The sequence below is a fragment of the Suncus etruscus genome, chromosome 3 (assembly GCF_024139225.1).
Source record: "Suncus etruscus isolate mSunEtr1 chromosome 3, mSunEtr1.pri.cur, whole genome shotgun sequence".
In the NCBI taxonomy this organism is placed as follows: domain Eukaryota; kingdom Metazoa; phylum Chordata; class Mammalia; order Eulipotyphla; family Soricidae; genus Suncus; species Suncus etruscus.
Window position 1 is genome coordinate 18,880,903 of NC_064850.1, and position 19,700 is coordinate 18,900,602.

Sequence of the window (19,700 nt, forward strand, 5' to 3'; positions counted from 1 at the left end):
TCTGGTTTGGAATGAGTGGACACGACCTATTTGACAGGAGGTAGCCAGCAAAGACCCTGGAGCCCCTGAAATATGACATGATGCCATCCAGGAAGCCGCTACAGGACTGCTGTGGTTCCCAGGGATGTAGTACAGTAGATGGGAAGAGAGTAGCTTGAATCCAGCAAAGCCTAATAATGGGTGCCCTATTTCATCCAGAAGCTGTAAGATACTCTTCCACCTCATAGGACTGTTAACTCATGAACTCTGGGTACAGTGGTGGGATGAGGCCCAGAGCTGCTCCACACCAGGGTGTCCTCAATGGTCACACCCAGGGCCTATCGGAAGAGACCCCTCAGGCCCTAGAAGAAGGGTCCTGTGCCTGTTGTGACTCTTTACCAGGTGCCAGTTGGGCTTCACTTTCGCAGAAAAACTGCTGCCACACCATCAGTGAGACCAGGACCCCAGAGGTAAAGGACTTTATTGGGGGCCAGGGTATGGGAGGCTGTTCACAGATGCTTCTCCAGGATCTTTTCATACCCCTTTTGACATCCTCACAGTACAGACCCTGGACTCTACCTCTAGCCTGTCTGCCACAGGTGGGAAGAGGGAGAGCAGAGGAGTGTTGGGAACTTGCTTTAGCGCCACTCCTGCTCAACACGCACACAAATGACAGTGGGTGGCTCATTGAGTGGGACACACACGCACAAACACACACAGGCAGAACAATCCAGGAGGCATCTATGGGCAAGCTCAGAGCTTCAGCCGAGTCCTAACTGGGGTCTTTGACCTGATAGGGCACCCTGGCTCAGATGGAATGTTTTCAAAATGACTCCCAAACTATAGAGTCATCCCCAACCCTGTCCCTCCTCATTTTCCTCCCACCCTTGTAATCCAAAATTTACTGAGATGTGGGGGGCAAGAGGAGGCAGTCTGGCTGGTCCTGCCCCCATTTCACCCCCATTTCACCCTGTGTCAGCATCGCCTGTGGTCACATCCTGCACAGGATCCTCTGGCAGAGGTGACCACCCAGGGAGGACAGGCCTGGTTTGCGGTCAATGAGTGCACCAGTATCCTGAGATGAATGTCCAGAGTGTCCCGAGTGGGTCCCAAAGCCGCAGGGGGCAAGTCGCAAGATCACGAGGCCAGCTGGAGGGAGAGATGGTAGGCAACACAGCACTCGGGCCTGAAGACCCCTCTAGCATGGGGCTCTCTGTTCAAGGCCTTAGGGTGCACCCAGCAGCATGGTGGAGGGTGGGGTCCTAACCACACCTCCCTTCAACGGTGTCAGCTCCAAGTGACTGTCACCCTCTCCCTTCGTCCCCCACCAGCTTGCTCCACTGGATGGTACTGAAAAAAGGGTGGGACTTGAGTTTGTCGACACTGAGGCGCTTGGTAGGATCGAACTGCAGAAGCTGCAGGAGAAAGGCTGGGTCAGCACTCTGGCCCAGCCCCAAGGGGGCTCCCAGCCCCTTTACCCACCTCACCCTCACAGCAGCTCACACCATCCCACCTGCCCCCCACACCTGCCCACCGATGAGTAGGCAGCGAGGCTCATTCACACACAAGCCCTGATTCCCAGTGGCCCCTCCAGGCCTGCGCCATCTCACCCCTGCCAGCAGGGAGGCAGCTGGGCGGCTGAGCCACTCGGGCAGCTGGAGCTGGGTGTGGGGCTGGATTCCTGAGGGGTGGTTCTGGGACAGCGCCTGGGAAGACAAAGGACGCTTCTGAGCAGGCAGCCCAGGGCGGTCAACACCCCAGTGGCCAGCAGGATCTGACTTTCACTTCGGGGGCAGAGGTCCTCAAATTGCTGCTCCTGGCTTGGGAGACAAGGCAGGGAGGTGCCAGAAAGTGTGTTTCATAACTTCACCTACAAAGTCAGTATGTGATCCCCCCATTTTTTAATTTTTTTGTTTTGTTTTTGGGTCACACCCAGCAGCACTCAGGGGTTACTCCTGGCTCTGCTCAGAAATCGCTCCTGGCAGGCTCGGGGGACCATATGGGATGCTGGGATTCGAACTACTGTCCTTCTACATGTAAGGAAAGCGCCCTACCTCCATGCTATCTCTCCAGCCCCCGTGATTCCCTCATTTTAAAGGCAGGGCCTGAGGACACAGCTTACCATGCAGGAAGCCTAGCACTGTAAATTACCCCCACACACCCCAGCACTGCCGAGAGACCCCTGAGAACTACCAGGTGAGGCCCAACATGTAGGAAACCAAAGATGGGGGCAGAGAGATAGCACAGCAATAGGGTGTTTGCCTTGCACGTGGCCGACTCAGGACAGAACTGGATTTGATCCTTGGCATCCTATAAAGTCCCCTGAGTCTGCCAGGAGTGATTCTGAGCACAGAGCCAGGAGTAACCCCCGAGCGCCGCCAGTTGTGACCACCCCCAAGAAAACCAAAGACAACCAAATAATAAAAATAAGTGTCCAGCTTAGAAAGACACTGGATGTGTTCAGTTTGGGGCCTGGTCCACCGTCAGGATGCCTGTGAGTATATCTTCATCTTGGCCTGCAGTCAGAGCCAGCAGTTGGAGGGTGCTGGGAGTGAAGGTGCCCTGAGCTAGCATGGAACTAAGCTAAGAACTGCTAAGAGCCATGCAAGGGCACAAGCAGCCAGGGTTTGAGGGTCCTGGTTTGTCCTCAACGCCCATGAAAAGCTAGTATGGGAGAGCTGGGAGAGGCAGGTCAGATCAGGACCTCAGGTCCCACACAGCCGCTCAAGCCTTTCCTGGAGGTCTGTCCAGCCCAGCTCCAGGCACAGCGCTGAGCTCAGGCTAGGATGGATAAGAAGGGGTCCAGTGGGTCACTCTCCCACTCTCCCCCAGAGTTCCAGAGTCAGGGCTCAGGGAGAGAGCAGTGGGAGGGTGACCAAGTGCAAACAGCTTGGTGGCTGTCTGTAGGGTGATCGCAGCGTGGCAGGGACACAGGCCCTGTGCCACTCACCGTCCCTGTGAGCAGTTCATACAGCAGAGACCCGAAGCTCCACCAGTCACAGGCTTCGGTCAGCTCAGAAATACCGCCCACCTCTGCAGGACAAGGAAAACCATGGTAGCCTCAGCTAACCCCTCTCTGGGAACCGGACCTCCCTTACTCCCAAGCACCCTCCCTGCTTGCCTGGGGCGCAGTAGAGGTTGTCCGAGGCCTCCCTGCAGCACTGGGGCTCCACCTCGGACCATTGGCCGAAATATGTGAGTCGGATGTGGCCTTGTCCACAGAGAGAGACAGAGAAGGGGAGAAGGACACAAATCAGGACTGGTCATCACTGAGCCACCTGAACAGACTGAGGAGACTGATGTCCCCAGACAAAGACAAGTGGCCAGGGGGGGGGGGGCAGGCCTAGCAGGCCACCTGTACCCTCACCTGCCTGGTCTAGAAGCAAATTCCGTGGGTTGAGGTCCCGGCAGAGGATCCCCTGTGCATGCAGCGCCTCCAAGGCCACCAGCGTTTCAGCTGCCCACTGCTTGGCCTGCTCTTCCCTCACTGTCCAGGAGCCCCCACTGCCACGCCTCGAATTGGCTCCCCCAACCGAGGGGGGACCCTGACCTCGGCCTCGGCCGCAGCCCCCCAGCACCCGATCAGCCCCCTGCCTGACCCAAGAGAGTCCCCAAGGGGGCGCCGTGGCTGTGTCCAAGCTCTGGCCACATCCCCGCCGGCCACCGACACCCAGGCAGCCGCTTGGGGCCTTGGGAAGGTTCAAGGGACAGGTGGTGCCAGGCCTGGCCAAAGGGGACCCTTCTGCCCCTCTCAGGGTTGGCATAGTGGGGGTCTTCCCGGCAAAGCCAAGGCTTCCACAGGTCTGTAGAGGCCCCAGGGAAGGTTGTTCTTGCATGCGGAGGTAGCGCAGGGGCAGTGCTGTGGAGGTCCGGAAACTGAGGCAGTTGTTGGGCTGCTTCCTTGAGGTCTCTAGGCTGATGCCTGGTCTGAGGTCAGGCTGTTGGGGGCGCGCCTGGGACAGCAGGTGGGACCAGAGGGTTCCTCCTGGGGTGAGAGAGGAGAGAGAAGAAAGGAAAGAAGAGGGGAAGGAAGAGGAGAGGAGAGAGAGAGACAGAGAGAATGCAGAGAGGAAACGTGTGGACCTCAGGTCCATCCCACCTTGTCTTTCCTTCCCCTCTGCCTCCCGATCCCTCCTCTGCCCAGGATGCACCCTCACCTCTCACCTCACCCATAGGGGTCCCCATGGACTGTGGATTACTAGGGTGGCTGGCCATGGTTTGGGTGGGTCAGCTTGTCCAATAGTAATCCACTTTTTTTTTTTTTTTGTAGTGCTCAGGGGTTACTCCTGGCTCTATGCTCAGAAATCGCTCCTGGCAGACTCGGGGGGCCATATGGGATGCTGGGATTCGAACCACCGTCCTTCTGCATGCAAGGCAAACGCCTTACCTCCATGCTATCTCTCCGGTCCCTAATCCACTTTTTCTTCCTCTTTTCTTTTGCTTTTTGAGCCACACCTGCTGTGGCCACTCACAGTTCCATGCTGGGGTGGCCATTCCTAGTAGTGATGCTAAGGCTTCTTGTTTGGTTGGTTTGAGTTTGGGGGCTACACCTGCCAATTCTCAAGGACTATTAATTACTATGAATCTGTGGGAGTAAGGGGCTTGTTCCACGGCAGCACTCAGGTCCCATAATGCCAAGAATTAAAACTTGAGCATCCTGCATGTCAAGTCTATTCTCAGCTCCTTGAGTCAGCCCCTGACCCTGTGATAATTTTTTTGGGGGGAGAGAGCACACCCATTTTATTACCTCTCCAGCCCCAAAAGAGATGATTTTATTTTGGGGGGGGTTGAGCCATACCCAGCGATGTTTAGGGGTTATTCCTGGCTCTGCGCTCAGAAATTGCTCCTGGAAGGCTTGGGAGACCATATGAAATGCTGGGAATCAAACCTGGGTCTGTCCTGGGGCTGCATGCAAGGCAGATGTCCTACCGCTGTGCTATTGCTCCAGCCCCAAGAAATGATTTTCTTAAAGGGAAGACAGTAGTAATTACGATAAATAAAATAAAGTTAAATAAAAGGATGTCAGGAGGGTCTCTTCACCACTGCAGCTGAGCTGTCCTAGGACATTCTCTCTCTCTCTCTCTCTCTCTCCCTCCCTCCCTCCCTCTCTCTCTCTCTCTCTCTCTCTCTCTCTCTCTCGTGGTTTGCAATATGGTTGCTGAAGGGGTATCTCTCTCTCTCTCTCTGTCTGGTTTTCTTGGCAGCCACAATGAGCATGGAGGAAGGAAGAAAGAAAAAAGGATGTCAGGCATAAATCACTTCTGAGTTATGACATGCCCTGGGATGTGTACTGCATTTAGACAAACACACATAGGGCCTGGAGCAATAGCACAGCAGATAGGGTGCTTGCCCAGCATGCAGTAGATCTGGATTTGATCTTTCGACATCCCATATGGTCCCTGAGCTCTGTGAGAAGGAATTCCTGGGTATAGCCCCAAAACAAACAAACAAACAAACAAAAAACTATCTAACTCAAGATAAAGGTGTGGTATGGGATAGAATGTCTGCCTTGCATCTGTGATGTCCTGGATTTGATCCCTGGCATTGCAAAAAAAAAAAAAAAAAAAAAAAGATGAAACAAAAAGGCAAAAGTCACTCTACTAGGTCTAATGCCTGGTTGGCAATCTGGCTCCTGTCCTTCGGGCTACAGATCATGTGCTATTATTTTGAGGATGAGGATGAGCTACTATTCTGAAGATATACCAGCAAAATGGAATTCTTAGGCCAGAAAGTATTGGGGTTCAGGTGCTAGCTTTGCATGCCACCAACTCTGGTTCAGTCCCTCCAATGATCCCTGGAGCATATCAGGAGTAACCCTTAAGCAGAGGGCCAGGAGCAGCCCATGAGTTCTGCCAGGATGGCCCCCAGACCCAACAAAAAATGACTATCAGAAATGAGAGACAGGAGGGCCGGAGAGAGATAGCATGGAGGTAGAGTGTTTGCCTTGCATGCAGAAGGACAGTGGTTCGAATCCCAGCATCCCATAGGGTCCCCGGAGCCTGCCAGGAGTGATTTCTGAGCATAGAGCCAGAAGTAACTCCTAAGCGATGCTGGGTGTGACCCAAAAACCAAAACAACAACAACAACAACAATAACAAAAAACAGAAATGAGAGACAGGGGCTGGAGCGGTGGTGTAAGCAGTAGGGTGTTTGCCTAGCACATGCTAACCTAGGACGAACTGTGATTTAATCCCCAGCTGTCCCATATGGTCCCCCAAGCCAGGAGCGATTTCTGAGTGCATAGCCAGGAATAATCCCTGAGCATCACTGGGTGTGGCCCAAGAACCAAAAAAATAAAAGAGAGACAGTGCAAAGGGCCAGAGCGCTTGCCTGGCATGCATGAGGCCTAAGATTTTGATTTCTACAACTGTTTTTTTTTTTTTTTTGGTTTTTGGGCCACACCCGGCAGTGCTCAGGGGTTACTCCTGCCAGGGGACCATATGGGACACCGGGATTCGAACCAACCACCTTTGGTCCTGGATCGGCTGCTTGCAAGGCAAACACCGCTGTGCTATCTCTCCAGGCCCAGACTTTGATTTCTAGCACTGTAGATGCTGAATATGGTTTTCCTGAGTACCATTGCCTCCGGTCTTTATGGCTGAGCCTAGTTATCACCAGGGGTACTACCTGGGCCCCCTGAGCACCACTGGGAGGCGCCCTGTAAAAGGACATCTGCTCGGGTGTCCCCTGCCTATCAGCATGTGAACATGTCCTCCCTGGGACATGCTGCCCCTTGGCACCATGCATAAGTCCACACCAACCTCTAGCTCCATCTGCCTCCAAAAAGGCACATCTCTGGCTTCGTGGCCCTCACCTGGCACATGCTCCAGCTGCAGAAAGATGGAGTCCTCGCTCATGAAGTACCGCAGCAGCTTCGTCATGTAGGGGACTCCATGGGGGATGATGGTCGGCCTCTCCCGGCTTGCCACGTAGCACCTGGACAGGCTCTGGGGTGGACATATTTTCAGCATGGGTGAGATGTGTGAGAGGCTTGCTTGGGGCAGGACGTGCAGGCTTAGGAATAGGAAGGCACATGGGTTCAGGATAGAATTTTCCCCAGTAGCAAGGAAGTTCTATGAGTTCTGAGCAGTCCCCAAGGGGAATGCAGGATGTAGGGGGCTCTGGGCGGCACCTGCCTTCACCACGAAGGTCCCTCCAGTCGCCGGGTCCTGCACCAGCTGCACCTGCAAGGTGGAGGTCACAGGTCATGGCATGTGGTGCTCAGCCATTTGAGAATTGAGAATGGCCTCAGTGCCCAGGGCCTTCCCTCGGTTGCCTCACCTAGAGACGGGACTTTGGCAGTGTGGAGTATGACACCCCAGACTGACAAGGATCCTGTCTTGCTCCCCTGGGGTCCCTACTCTCTCTATAGTGGTCTCAGCTCTCCCTAAGGCTCAGCACGTCTCATTTCCTATCCCCTTTGGGCTGTAGTACCATCCTGCCGTGTTCCTCTCTGGAGTGGGGATGGGACCCTGAGTGAAGGTCACAATGGGAGGACAGTTGGGGAGATGGTTCAAAGGGCTGATTGCAGGCTTTGCATGCTGGAGGTCGGGGTTTGATACCCAGAACAGTGGGTTGCATCAGAGGCTATCACTGATCGCATCAGAGACTCCTACACACACACACACACACACACACACACACACACTGCAGAGAGGTGTCTGGGAGAAGAAGGGAGGGCACTTGACGCTGGCCATAAAGCTTACTCAGTTTCCTTCCCACTGTCCAGCGCATTGAGGGCTAACACCCATCTTGTTTGACTGTAATGAATAAACCAGGGATCCCTAAGTAGTTGCTAGAGAAGTTCTCTCTCAAGCCCGCTGTCTAGACGAAAGATTAAAGTGATCCTGTTTATTCCATTAAACAGGCTCTGGGTACATCTCTTTCTAAATCTACACCTGAAAAAACAAGTTTAGAAACGTCACGGCCCCACAGCTGAAAGGTGGGAGAGCAGAGAACTGAGTTCAGGAAGTGCAGGTGCTGAAACAGAGAACACCTGGATGGCGGGGTCACCTCTCTGGGCCTCGGTTTCCCTGTCCTCTGAAATGAAGTGGGCCGTCTAGACAGTGAGGCATCTTCTGACCACTAGAGGGCACCCTCCTCTCAACCCTCAGACATCCAGCCCGTCCCACCAGGCCCTAATCCCACTGGGCACTGTTGGAAAAAGAAAGAAAATGTGAATCATTTAGAACTTTCCCACAAATGCTGACACCCAGGATAAATTCCCCACTGTCCTTTGCCAAGTGGCACTTGCCCCCTCCCAGTATTCTCTCATGTCTACAGATACTTTTTCCCCAAAATCCCAGCAGTGAAGATGCGATGTCAGAAATAAAATTTGGTCAGTACATGGGGGCAGGGTTTGGTGCCACACCTGGCCATGCTGAGGGAATCAAGTGTGGCAGAACTCGGACACCAAAGGTGGTGCTAGGGACAGAACCCGAGTTGACCACCTGCCCATGGAACTGCTCCTCTAACCTGTCTCTGGATGTGTCATTGTGATGGGTCACCCCCAGCAGGGAGGGCATGTAGCATCAGGCTTTTTCAAAATAGAAAGTCCTTTATTTTAATTAATTTATTATTATTATTATTATTTTGTTTGTTTTTGGGCCATACCTGGTGGTGCTCAGAGGTTACTCCTGACTATGCTCAGAAATTACTCGAGGGAGGAGGGAGAGATAGCATGGAGGTAGGGCATTTGCCTTGCATGCAGGACAGTGGTTCGAATCCCGGCATCCTATATGGTCCCCTGAGCCTGCCAGGAGTGATTTCTGACCGCAGAGCCAGGAGTAACCCCTGAGCGCACCAGGTGTGACCCAAAAACCAAAAACCAAAAAAAAAAAAAAAAAAAAGAAAGAAAGAAAGAAAAGAAATCACTCATGGAAGGCTTGGGGACCATATAAGATGCTGAGAATCAAACACTGGTCGGACTCAGGTTGGCAAGCAAACCTCCTACCCAATTTTACTACCTCTCAGCCCTAAATTTATTTATTTATTTTGGGGGGTTACACTGGGCGCTGCTCAGAGGTTACTCCTGGCTCTACGATCAGAAATCACTCCTGGCAGGCTCGGGGGACCATATGGGATGCGGGGATTTGAATCACCGGCCATCTGCATGCAAGGTAAACGCCTTACCTCCATGCTATCTCTCTGGCCCCTCTAGTCCCAATTTTTATTTAAAAAAAATATATTCTTGGGGGCCGGGCGGTGGCGCTAAAGGTAAGGTGCCTGCCTTGCCTGCGCTAACCTTGGACGGACCGCGGTTCGATCCCCCGGTGTCCCATATGGTCCCCCAAGCCAGGAGCAACTTCTGAGCACATAGCCAGGAGTAACCCCTGAGCGTTTCTGGGTGTGGCCCAAAAACCAAAAAAAAAAAAAAATATTCTTTACATGACTGAAACCCAACCATAATCATGTTTGTAATCAAGGTGTTTAAATAAATATATTAAAGAAAGAAATTAAAACTTCTGTCATTAGTGTGCTAAGGACAAATGCCATTAAATGTATTTTTCAAAAGTTAAATGTGTCCATTCATACACATTTGAGAGAATATGTATTCACATATATGTGAGAGAATAAAGAGAAATGTGTATCAAAAATTATATGTATATATATTTTATTTTTAAATGTGGAAATCGTAGGGGTCAGCACACCCGAAGTCTAATAGGTGAGCTTTGCCCTGGGGAAACCACCTTCATGATCATGGTATCTCCCCTGCCAGGTAAGTATTAATTATATATATATTTTTTACCACATTCAGTGGTGCTCAGGACTTACTGGATCTGCACTCGGGACCACTCCTGGAAGTGCAGGGGTACCATATTGGATACTTGAGATTGAATCCAAGTTGGCCTTGTGCAAGGCAAATACCCTACCAGCTGTACAACTGTTCCAGTCCCTTATTTTCTTTTTCTTCTTCTTTGTTTCTTTTTTTCTGGGCCACACCCGGTGGCAATCAGGGATTGGTTACTCCTCACTTTGCACTCAGAAATTGCTCCCAGCAGGCTAGGGGGACAATATGAAATGCCAGGATTGAACCCAGGTCAACTGTGTGCAAGACAAACACCCTTCTGCGCTCTGCTATTGCTTCCCTACAAATTGCATTCCAAAAGAGAAACCCATTGAGTTCTTGGACATAGGAAAATTAAGGCTTTGATGAAATACATGAGCTCTTTCTTTAAAAAATAAAGATGCCCAAATTCAAAACTTTCAAGCAGGTTCTCAAACTCCGGAACACATAAGGACAGATGTGCCAAAAGAGTGGGTAGGGACACAGGGTGCCATGGGGCCCTGGCTGCTACATGGGAACGCAAGGCCTGTTCCCGATGTTTCAGGAGAAGCAGGAAATCTGAGCTTTTTAGAAGAGAGCTGCCAGCTTTTAAATGTTGGTAACTATTAATAAAATAAATAAAAACCACTCCTCTTTTGGAGCCAAAAAAACAAGAAGTGACTTGTATGACCTTTCTCTTCTCCATCCTGACTCAGAGCTTGGTTCCTGGACCAAACTTGGCAAGGCTACAGCAGTGTGTCCCAGAGCCCAGATCCCTGGGAGCAAACCCTAAGCCTCCTGGTCCCTGCCCACCCATCTTGCTGGTTCCTGTTGTGTGCTTAAATGAGAGAGAGAGAGAGAGAGAGAGAGAGAGAGAGAGAGAGACTCACACACTCACACACATACTCACATCTCTCTCTCTCTCTCTCACTCTCTCTCTCTCTCTCTCTCTCACACACACACACACACACACACACACACACACACACACACACACACACACACACGCCCCTGCCAGGATGGCATCAGCCCTTAGAGACTCTCTCCAAGCCCACTTAACCCTGACTTGTAGACTCGTATGGGGCACTCACAACCTACAGAGCCTGATCTCTGCTCCTCCCCGGGGATTCTGGCTGCTTCTGGCTGGCACTGCCTGATCCGCTTGGGCAGAGGTTCAGAATGTAATACTGGTGACAAGGGTGACAGCACCCTGGGGCCAGGCAGCAGGGATATGAGCCTAGAGCCGCTGGCACCTCTCCTAATTTGGGGAAATCGGTGTTCTTTGCTTGGGCATGACACAGGGAAAGGAAACAGGATCTCTTGAGGGAGGTGGAGTAGGGAAGTTGAGCACCCAAGAAAGGATGAGAGAAATAAATACAATTTGAAACCCCCATGCAGAGCGCACAGTAGGGCCAGGCCTCCTCCATGTACAAAGCCCAGAATCTTGGATCTGGAAAAGGTTTTGTCTGTGTGTGCGCTGGGGTGGGACAAACCCAGGGAGTCCAGAGCCAAATCTACCTCTTGGAGACTCAGGGCTACACTGCTCTGACATACTCTAGAAAACATAGCTAGAAGAACAAAAGCGGCCCAGAGAGGGAATCCCGTGGGTTAAGTATATGCTTGGCATACAGGAGGCCCAGGTTTGATCCTAGGCAACACTTGACACTCCCTTAGCATCCCCAGGAGTGTCTCAGCTCAAAGCCAGAAGTAGCCTTAAGCACCACTGGTATGGTCCTTGGAACCCTCTCAAACCCCAACTAAAAACAACAGGGACTGGAGAGAGTGATTTCTGAGTGAAGAGTCAGGAGTAACCCCTGAACACCATTGGGTGTGACCCCCCAAAAAAACTCAAAACAACAAGTCATAGAGCAACAGTACAGCAGGCAGAGCACTTTCCTTCTTGCATGTGGCCAACCCTCATCTCAACACTCCACATGGTTCCCCCGAACCTCGACAGGAGGGATCCCTGAGGGGCTCGAGTAACAGTACAGCAGGTAGGGCACTTGCCTTGCATGTGGCCAACCTGAGATGGATCCTCTCCTGCATCCCATAGGGCCCCTTGAGCACTGCCAGAAGTAATTCCTGAGTGCATCATCAGGATTAAACCCTGAGCATTGCCGGGTGTGGCCCCCAAATAAAAACAAAACAGGAGTGAGCCCTGAGCACCCCAGAGGTGACCCAGAGCCCAAACTCCCTTATCCCCCCCCCCAAATGGTAATTGAACTTTAACCTGTTGCTATGGCCCTGACTTAGTCCTCCTCCGGTTGAGCGGGGTCCTACTAGGGAAACGAAAGTGCCTTGCCTGCCTTGCCCTTCCATGCTGGACTATGGCTGGGCCACACTGGCCAAGGCAGGGGTGAGAAGGACACTGCTGATGGAGCCACTGGGCCTCGGCTCAGACTGGGGCTTGTTCCAAAGGCCCTGGGAAAAGCAGCTGGAGCAAGGCTGGGCAGTGGATGGGAAACTTCACAATTTCTCTTATCCCTGGCACCGAGAGCCACCATATACAGATCAGATCTGTGTGCCAGGCCTTTCCCAGCAATTATTTCATGTTAGTTCCCAGATCCCACTGCGGGGCGGGGTGGGGGGATGGGGGAGGCTTCTCATCCCACATATGGAGGAAACAGATGTGTAAGGGGAAGGGACTTGCTGTTGCAGCCCTCTGTCCATCTCACTCTGTCCCCCCACTTCCTGGCTGGCTCTTGGGCTCCACCCAGGGCATTCTGGGCTATGCAGGTAAAGATGGGGCCATTGGGTTTGAGGCCCACACTTTTGTTTTTTGTTATTGGACTATACCAGTGATGCTCAGGGGTTACTCCTGGCTCTGCACTCAGGACTCACTGATGTTGGGCTCAGGGGACCTTATGGCATGCCGGGGATCAAATCTTATCTTGACTGAGTGTAAGGCAAGAGTCCTACTCACTAAGCTATCACTTTGGCCCGAGGACCTGAATTTTTCTGTTTGTGTTTTTTGTTTGTTTTGGGCTATACCTGTTGATACTCAGGGCTTACTCCTGGCTATGCGCTCAGAAATTGCTCCTGGCTTGGGGGACCATATGGGACACTGGGAGAATCGAACCAAGGTCTGTTATAGGTTAGCTGCTTGCAAAGCAAATGCCCTACCGCTATGTGTTTGTTTGTTTTTTGGGCCACACCCGGTGATGCTCAGGGGTTACTCTTGGCTATGCGCTCAGAAATCGCTTCTGCTTCAGGGGACCATATGGGATGTTGGGGATCAAACAAGGTCTATCCTGGATCAGCCACATGCAAGGCAAATGCCCTATCGCTGCACTATTGTTCTGATCCCCCGACCTGAATTTTTCAGGTACTTCCCAGATGATCCTAGAAACAGCAATCTGAGAGGAAACAATATTACTCAGTATCCCTGTTTGGGGCAGAATTTATTTTTGTTTTGGAATCACACCCAGCAGTCCTCAGGTGTTACTTCTGGCTTAGTGCTCAGAATTGTGCTTCTCATGGTGACTGAGGGAACCATGTGGTGCTGGGGAGAATCGAGGATGGGAGCTAGGCCTCAGTGTAGAGGATAAACTCAGTTCTGCAGCCCAAAGACTTGAGAATATTGTCTTTTTGTTTTGTTTTGGGGTCAAACCCAGCATCGCTCGGGGTTACTCCTGGCTCTACGCTCAGAAATCGCTCCTGACAGGCTTGGGGGACCATATAAGATGCTGGGATTCGAACCACCGACCTTCTGCATGCAAGGTAAACACCCTACTTCCAAGCCATCTCTCTGGCCCTGAGAATATTGTCTTTGATCCAATTTGACCCAGCATCATAAGTGTCTCCAGGAAAGAACATTGTCTTGTATCTTTCTATCTGCCCTGAATTAACAGCAGGGGTCTGGAGCAGGCGAGAATCAGGAGGATGGGGGCATGGGAAGAAGCAGGCAGCCTGATCAGATGTCCCGCTGTGCTTGGTAGGGATGCTCAGTGGTGACAGTTATGGGATGCAGAGGTAGGAGCATGTGGGACATGATCAGGTCAAGCAGGCTGGCAGGTACCCCCTGGGTTTATCTGTGAGGGGTGAAGGGCTATGCAGGGGGTCTCTGCTCTATGCTCCCCCCGACCCTTCTTGGACCTCACACGCATGCCTGGGGTGTTTGAAGATGCAGCCCATTAGACATGGCTGCTCATTGACCCTGTGGATAAGTGGGGGTGACTGTGCTTTCTCCCCACCCACCATACCTGGGGCACAGACCCCCATCCCAGCTCACCTTCTCGATGACCCCGACCACCCTGCAGCCCCTTAGCTGCTCTGGAGCTGAGCTCAGCGTACGGATGGGCCGGAGCCGCAGGCTGCTGAAACCCTGCAAAGGGAGACAGTGCTCAGGACCTAGAACTGGCCAGCGCAGGCAGGACTGGGCAGGGCCCCTCCCAGGGACAGGTTGAGGGAATAGGCTCACCCTGGGGCTGGTCACTCTTCACTCAGCCCCTGGTCAGCCCTCCTCCAAAGTCTGGAGACTATTGGGGCTTTAGCTCACTCATAGGAGGAGGCAGAAAGTCTTAGGGGGCAAAGGTTTTACAGGTTTCACAAACCAAAGCACCTCTTGGATTTGGGCCCACACCTGGTAGTGCTCAGAGGTTCCTCCTGAGCAGCACAGAGATGGATCCCAGAGGTACTACTGGAAGACCATACAGGCTGGGGGCAAACCTGGGCTGTCTGCATGAGCAGCTTTTCTCTCCAGCCTCAGGCCTCTGTTTTTTGGGGGGAAGTTGCTGTAGGAAGTGGAGGAAGCCTGGGGAGTGGCACATGTACAAAGTTGCCTAAGCCTGGAACAGGCAGAAGGCGCCTAAATCTTCGGTCCTCTTTGAGGGCCCGCTTGGCTCAGAACTGGCTCGAGAGCACGTGTGTGCACATTTGCCCAGAGTGACTGGCACCAAGCTCTCTGCTTCTTGTAACTGCAGAGAGATCAGGGATGACTCAGTACAGTTCCTGCCCTGCGGGGCCGGAGGCTGTGTTTCCTATCCCTGGCACCTCCCTACATGCCCAAGTGCCATCCTGGTTGCTTGGGGACTTGGCACCACAAATGAGTGCACATGCTCCAGTGAGCTAACACCAACCTACTCCATGAAGTATGGGCGTGTGGCACCCTCCCCAGCCACTGTAATGGCCACAAAAAGGAGGGAGAAGGAAAAGGAGAAGCACCTGTGAATTGGGAGATGGGAGTGTGCATGGGGTGGGTGGAGCTGCAGGAAGGTAGCTAGGCCCTGCATCTAAGCTGCCTTCATCACATCCCTCTGTGGCCCTTTGACTTGTCCTTACCGTGCCAGGGCTGGTCCCTGGGCCCAGTGTCCGCTGTAGGTGACAGTTAAAGATCTCCTCTGCCCGCCTCAGGTACTTGGCTATTTTCAGCTTCACAGCCTCGCATCGCTCCTTGTTTGGGTCCACTGAGGGGGGAAGGTGGGGAGAAGAGGGTTTAGTAGTGCTCACTCTGGTACCACCATCCTCTGCCCTTGGAAGGAAGGAGCCACAATGGTACCCCCATCCTGGTTCCTGAGCTCCCCTGTAGCTGGGAGGCATCAGGAAAGAGGAAGGATCTGGGCGAAGGAAGCACTGCCTAGATGGCTCCTGCACCTTCTGGGAAGGAAGCATTGCAGGATTCCCATATGCTCAGAGAATAGCCCTCCTGCACCCTCCGATGCCAGAGTGGGAATTAGGGGAGGGGGTGACAGAATTTGGGTAGGCCTGATACCTATGTTCAGGGGAGATAGAACCCATCTCACCTCCGACCTCCAGTCTGGTTCTGAGGTCACCAAGATCCCCAGCTGGCCCCGAGTCAACCTCTATCCTGCTTGAAGATGCTCACTTGAGCCCTACAGGACCCCTTTGCTCTACAGGCCTTGTTGTTCTCTTTCTGGCCCGGAGAGTGATACATCTACGATTCAACTCAGTTTCCACCTCTAGAAATTATCCTAGGGCAGCTCAGCCTGGCCTCAATTTCCTTCATTTGTTTGGGAGGAGGGTAATGTGTGTTCTGGGACCACACCTAGTGGGGGGGCTCCAGGACTATTCCTGGCTCTGTGCTCAGTCCTGCAGATTCTGGGGGAACCATGTGAGTGCTGGGGATGAAAACAGGGTTAATGGGCCAGAGAGATAGCACAGCGGCAAGGCATTTTGCCTTAGATGCAGAAGGATGGTGGTTCGAATCCCAGCATTCCATATGGTCCCCCGAGCCTACCAGGAGCAATTTCTGAGTGTAGAGCCAGGAGTAACCTCTGAGCACTGCCGGGTGTGACCCAAAAATCAAAAAAAAAAAAAACAGTGTTGATGACATACAAGGCCAGCACCTTGCTAAGCTCTATTCTCTCTAGCCCTGCAGTTTTCTCTTGTTCTTCCCTTTCCCTCATTGCCCTTCCTTCCTTCCTTCCTTCCTTCCTTCCTTCCTTCCTTCCTTCCTTCCTTCCTTCCTTCCTTCCTTCCTTCCTTCCTTCCTTCCTTCCTTCCTTCCTTCCTTCTTTTTGTTTTTGGGCAACACCCGGTGACGCTCAGGGATTACTCCTGGCTATGCGCTCAGAAATCACTCCTGGCTTGGGGGACCATATGGGATTCCTGGGGATCGAACCACGGTCTGTTCTAGGTTATCATGTGCCAGGCAAACACCCTCCCACTTGCACCACTGCTCCGGGCCCTCTCATTGCTTTTCTGCCTGGGGCCCATAGTCATCCACGTGCCCTGAGGATGAGAGTCAGCTGGAGGGGCAGGCAAACTTAGTGGGGCAAACATAGACTCTGGAGCATAAACTGTTTAATGTCTCCCCCCAATTTTTTTGTTTTGATTTTGGTTTTTGGGTCCTACATGGTGGTCCTACAAGGCTTACTCCTGGTTCTATACTCAGGGATCACTTCTGGTAGGCTTGGGGGACCGGATGGGGTGCTAGGATTGAACTTGAGTCAGCAGCATGCAAGGTAAGTGCCTTACTATCGCTGTACTATTGCGCCAGCCCCATCTGCCCTCCGGTTTTGATTCATAGTTGTGAAGCCTGAATTGTCCTGGGCCTCTCTCCTAGCAAATTGGAATATAAAGTTGTTCCTGTCAGACCAGGGAGGGGCTCAGGAAAGAGTACATGCCAGCATGTGTGCAGTCCTAGGTTAAAACCCTGATACTGCCCTGGCACTCCCAACCTCACAAGCATTCCTTTTAATTTGGAGCTAATTAATAGATGACAGCTGACTCAGGGGCTTCAATCTATGAAGCTTCAACAGGTACCATGGGTCTAAATACTTCCACCAGTGACTAGGGTGTAGGAGCCGATGAATTGACATTCACTATTACCCATTTTTTTTTGTTAGTTTGTTTTTGGGTCACACCCAGCAGCACTCAGGGGTTACTCTTGGCTCTATGCTCAGAAATCGCTCCTGGCAGGCTCTGGGGGACCATATGGGATGCCGGGATTCGAACCACCGTCCTTCTGCATGCAAAGCAAACGCTCTACCTCCATGCTATCTCTCTGCCCCCCCTTTTATGGTCACACCAGACAGTGCTCAGGTGTTACTCCTGGCTCTGCATTCAGGGATCACTCCTGGAGGTACTCAGAGAACCATATGGGGTGCTGGGGATCCAACCCATTCCCTTCTGGAGGCCAAGACAAGCTAGCAGAGTGTGGCTGGGCCTTCTCCACCCTCCTGCTCATCCACCTGGCCTCACCATGCACACCCCGAAGCAGGACATCCACCCCGTTTTGATAGTGGTTGAAGGCAGCCTCGTAGTCCTCACTGACGTCCCGCTCGAGGGCCAGCCGGATCTGTGTGGCCGCATCCACCAGGTAGTCACGCTTGGTCATGTCAGTTGCTCCCGGAGCCACCCGGCTGCGGATCTGTTCCAGGTACTCCCTGGCCTGGGATCGAACTCTTGAACAGGGCTCTGGCTCTGGGCTGGGCCCAGGCGGACACTCACAGGCCACCAGGCTCATGGCTGCTGCCCTGCGATGGGGACCTGGAAACAGACACACACTAGAGGGATGTGGAGCTGGGGTATCACTCCATGTGTACCCCAGATGCTTTCACTGAATGGGGCAATTTATACCGCCAAAGGCTGCAAAGATCTGTGCCAAGCCTATTGCTCTAGCCCCATCAGTTCCCAGTTTTGACACTCAGAACTATGGAGCCTAGATTGCCCAGGGCTTCAATTTTCTCCTCTAACAAATGAGAGTATATTATTATTATTATTATTATTATTATTATTATTATTATTATTATTATTATTGGTTTTGGGCCACACCCAGGGGGCGCTCTGGGGTTACTCCTGTCTCTGCGCTCAGAAATGGCTCCTGGCAGGCTTGGGGGATCATACAGAATGCCGGGATTCAAACCACCATCCCTCCTGGATCGTCTGAGTGCAAGTCAAATGCCCTACTGCTGTGCTCTCTTCTGCCCCCATATGGGAGTATAAAGTAGCTCCTGCCACACCAGGGAAGGGAAGTTAAAATTCAGTTCAAATGTGTTTCTCAAGCACCTGCTATGTGCAGAGCACTGGAGAACGTGGAGGACATTGGTGATGCTTTGCCACCTTCCCGGAGCAAACTGGCGTCTAGTCCCCCACTAAATGTACAGAGTCCCTTGCACACTGAGCCTGAGGCAGAGGTCCTCACATGGTTCTCTCCATCTGGTCTGTCTCCCCCTCTCCTGTGCTCCTGCAAAATCCCCCTCATCCTCCAGGGCTCTGTCCTGGGGGCACCCATGAAACATGGGTACCTTATTTCCTTCCTCTGGGTCAGAGGTCTGTGTGGCTAGAATGTGGGGGTGCTGCAAGGAGCCCAATAGTGGTGGCCACAGAGCCAAATCCCAGGTCAATTCTGGATAGAATCCAACAGGGCATTCCCAGCCTAGCCAGCTGATGCCTCTGCCCAACAGTGCTCCCTGAGCAGCTAACCCAAGGGGCCAAAAACAAAACAAAACAAAACAAAAAACCAAGCACCAGGGCTGCAGGAAAAGGAAGGGCTGAGAGAGAAAGACAGAGAGAGAGAGAGAGAGAGAGAGAGAGAGAGAGAGAGACAGAGAGAGACAGAGACAGAGAGACAGAGAGAGACAGAGAGACAGAGAGACAGAGAGACCAGCCAAGGGGCTGAGGCTCACAGCCCACAGTGGAGGGGGAGAGAGAGAGAGAGAGAGAGAGAGAGAGAGAGAGAGAGAGAGAGAGAGAGAGAGAGAGAGAGAGAGAGAGAGAGAGAGAGAGAGAGAGAGAGAGAGAGACAAGGGACCGAGGCTCACAGCCCACAGTGCCTTGGCTCCTTTGCTTCGCAGGCCTCTGAGCAAAGGCTGGACCTGAATTTCCAACCCCAGGCCATCTATGCCTCAGTGAACAGACAGAAAGAACAGTATGGGGGAAGCCGTGAGAGAAGCCCACAGCCCCAATAGCTGGGGGCAGAGTCTCACCAGGATGCAGCTGGGGGTAGTGGAGGGTGAGAAGCCAACGCCCTCCTAGCCCTGCCCAGCCCTGTCTGTGCGCAGATGCACTTAGGCCAGAGATGCTGGATTTGGGTCTTCCTGGAAGCAGCATCCGATCAGGAGCCTGGCAAGCAAGGGGCATCCCTTTCCTCCCCTTCCCACCCCACCCCCCAACAGAGATCTGACCCATGGGGTAGTGAGACAGGGAGCCTCCTGGCCTGGAGGAAGAGAAGATGGAGCAGACATCCGACAAACAGCATACCTGCCGGCTGGCTTGATACTCTTCACTCCATCTACCCAGGCAAGGCAGCAAGCTCAGCCTTCTGCTCTCCAGTCAGGTGCACAGGTCCAGGGGGTGCAGCCCTGCCATTGGCTGAAGATGAGCTCACCCTCGAGCTATTAGAATAAACCACCAATCAGCATTTGACCAAGCTTGGTGATGTTGGGGTGGGGGGTGCTCCTTAAAGCCACAGCACCCCAGTGGGAAACAGGATAGGAGATGGGGATTAGAGTTGGTATTGGGGGAGGTGGATAAAGAGGTCCACAATTTTCCA

General features: G+C 52.6%; 1 protein-coding gene across 1 annotated transcript; it reads right to left on the bottom strand.

The window, feature by feature from the left end:
* Window positions 1-954: 954 nt before the first annotated feature.
* Window positions 955-19,468, bottom strand: RPS6KL1 (ribosomal protein S6 kinase like 1). Its single transcript, XM_049770387.1, has 11 exons — window positions 19,409-19,468; window positions 17,408-17,695; window positions 15,026-15,150; window positions 13,977-14,069; window positions 7,116-7,163; window positions 6,794-6,926; window positions 3,347-3,964; window positions 3,101-3,190; window positions 2,930-3,012; window positions 1,590-1,685; window positions 955-1,394 (listed from the first exon to the last, which is right to left on the bottom strand). Exons 2-11 carry the CDS (start codon window positions 17,670-17,672, stop codon window positions 1,284-1,286), a joined length of 1,662 nt encoding a protein of 553 aa, XP_049626344.1. The 5' UTR covers window positions 17,673-17,695; window positions 19,409-19,468; the 3' UTR covers window positions 955-1,283.
* Between the last annotated feature and the right edge of the window lie 232 nt (window positions 19,469-19,700).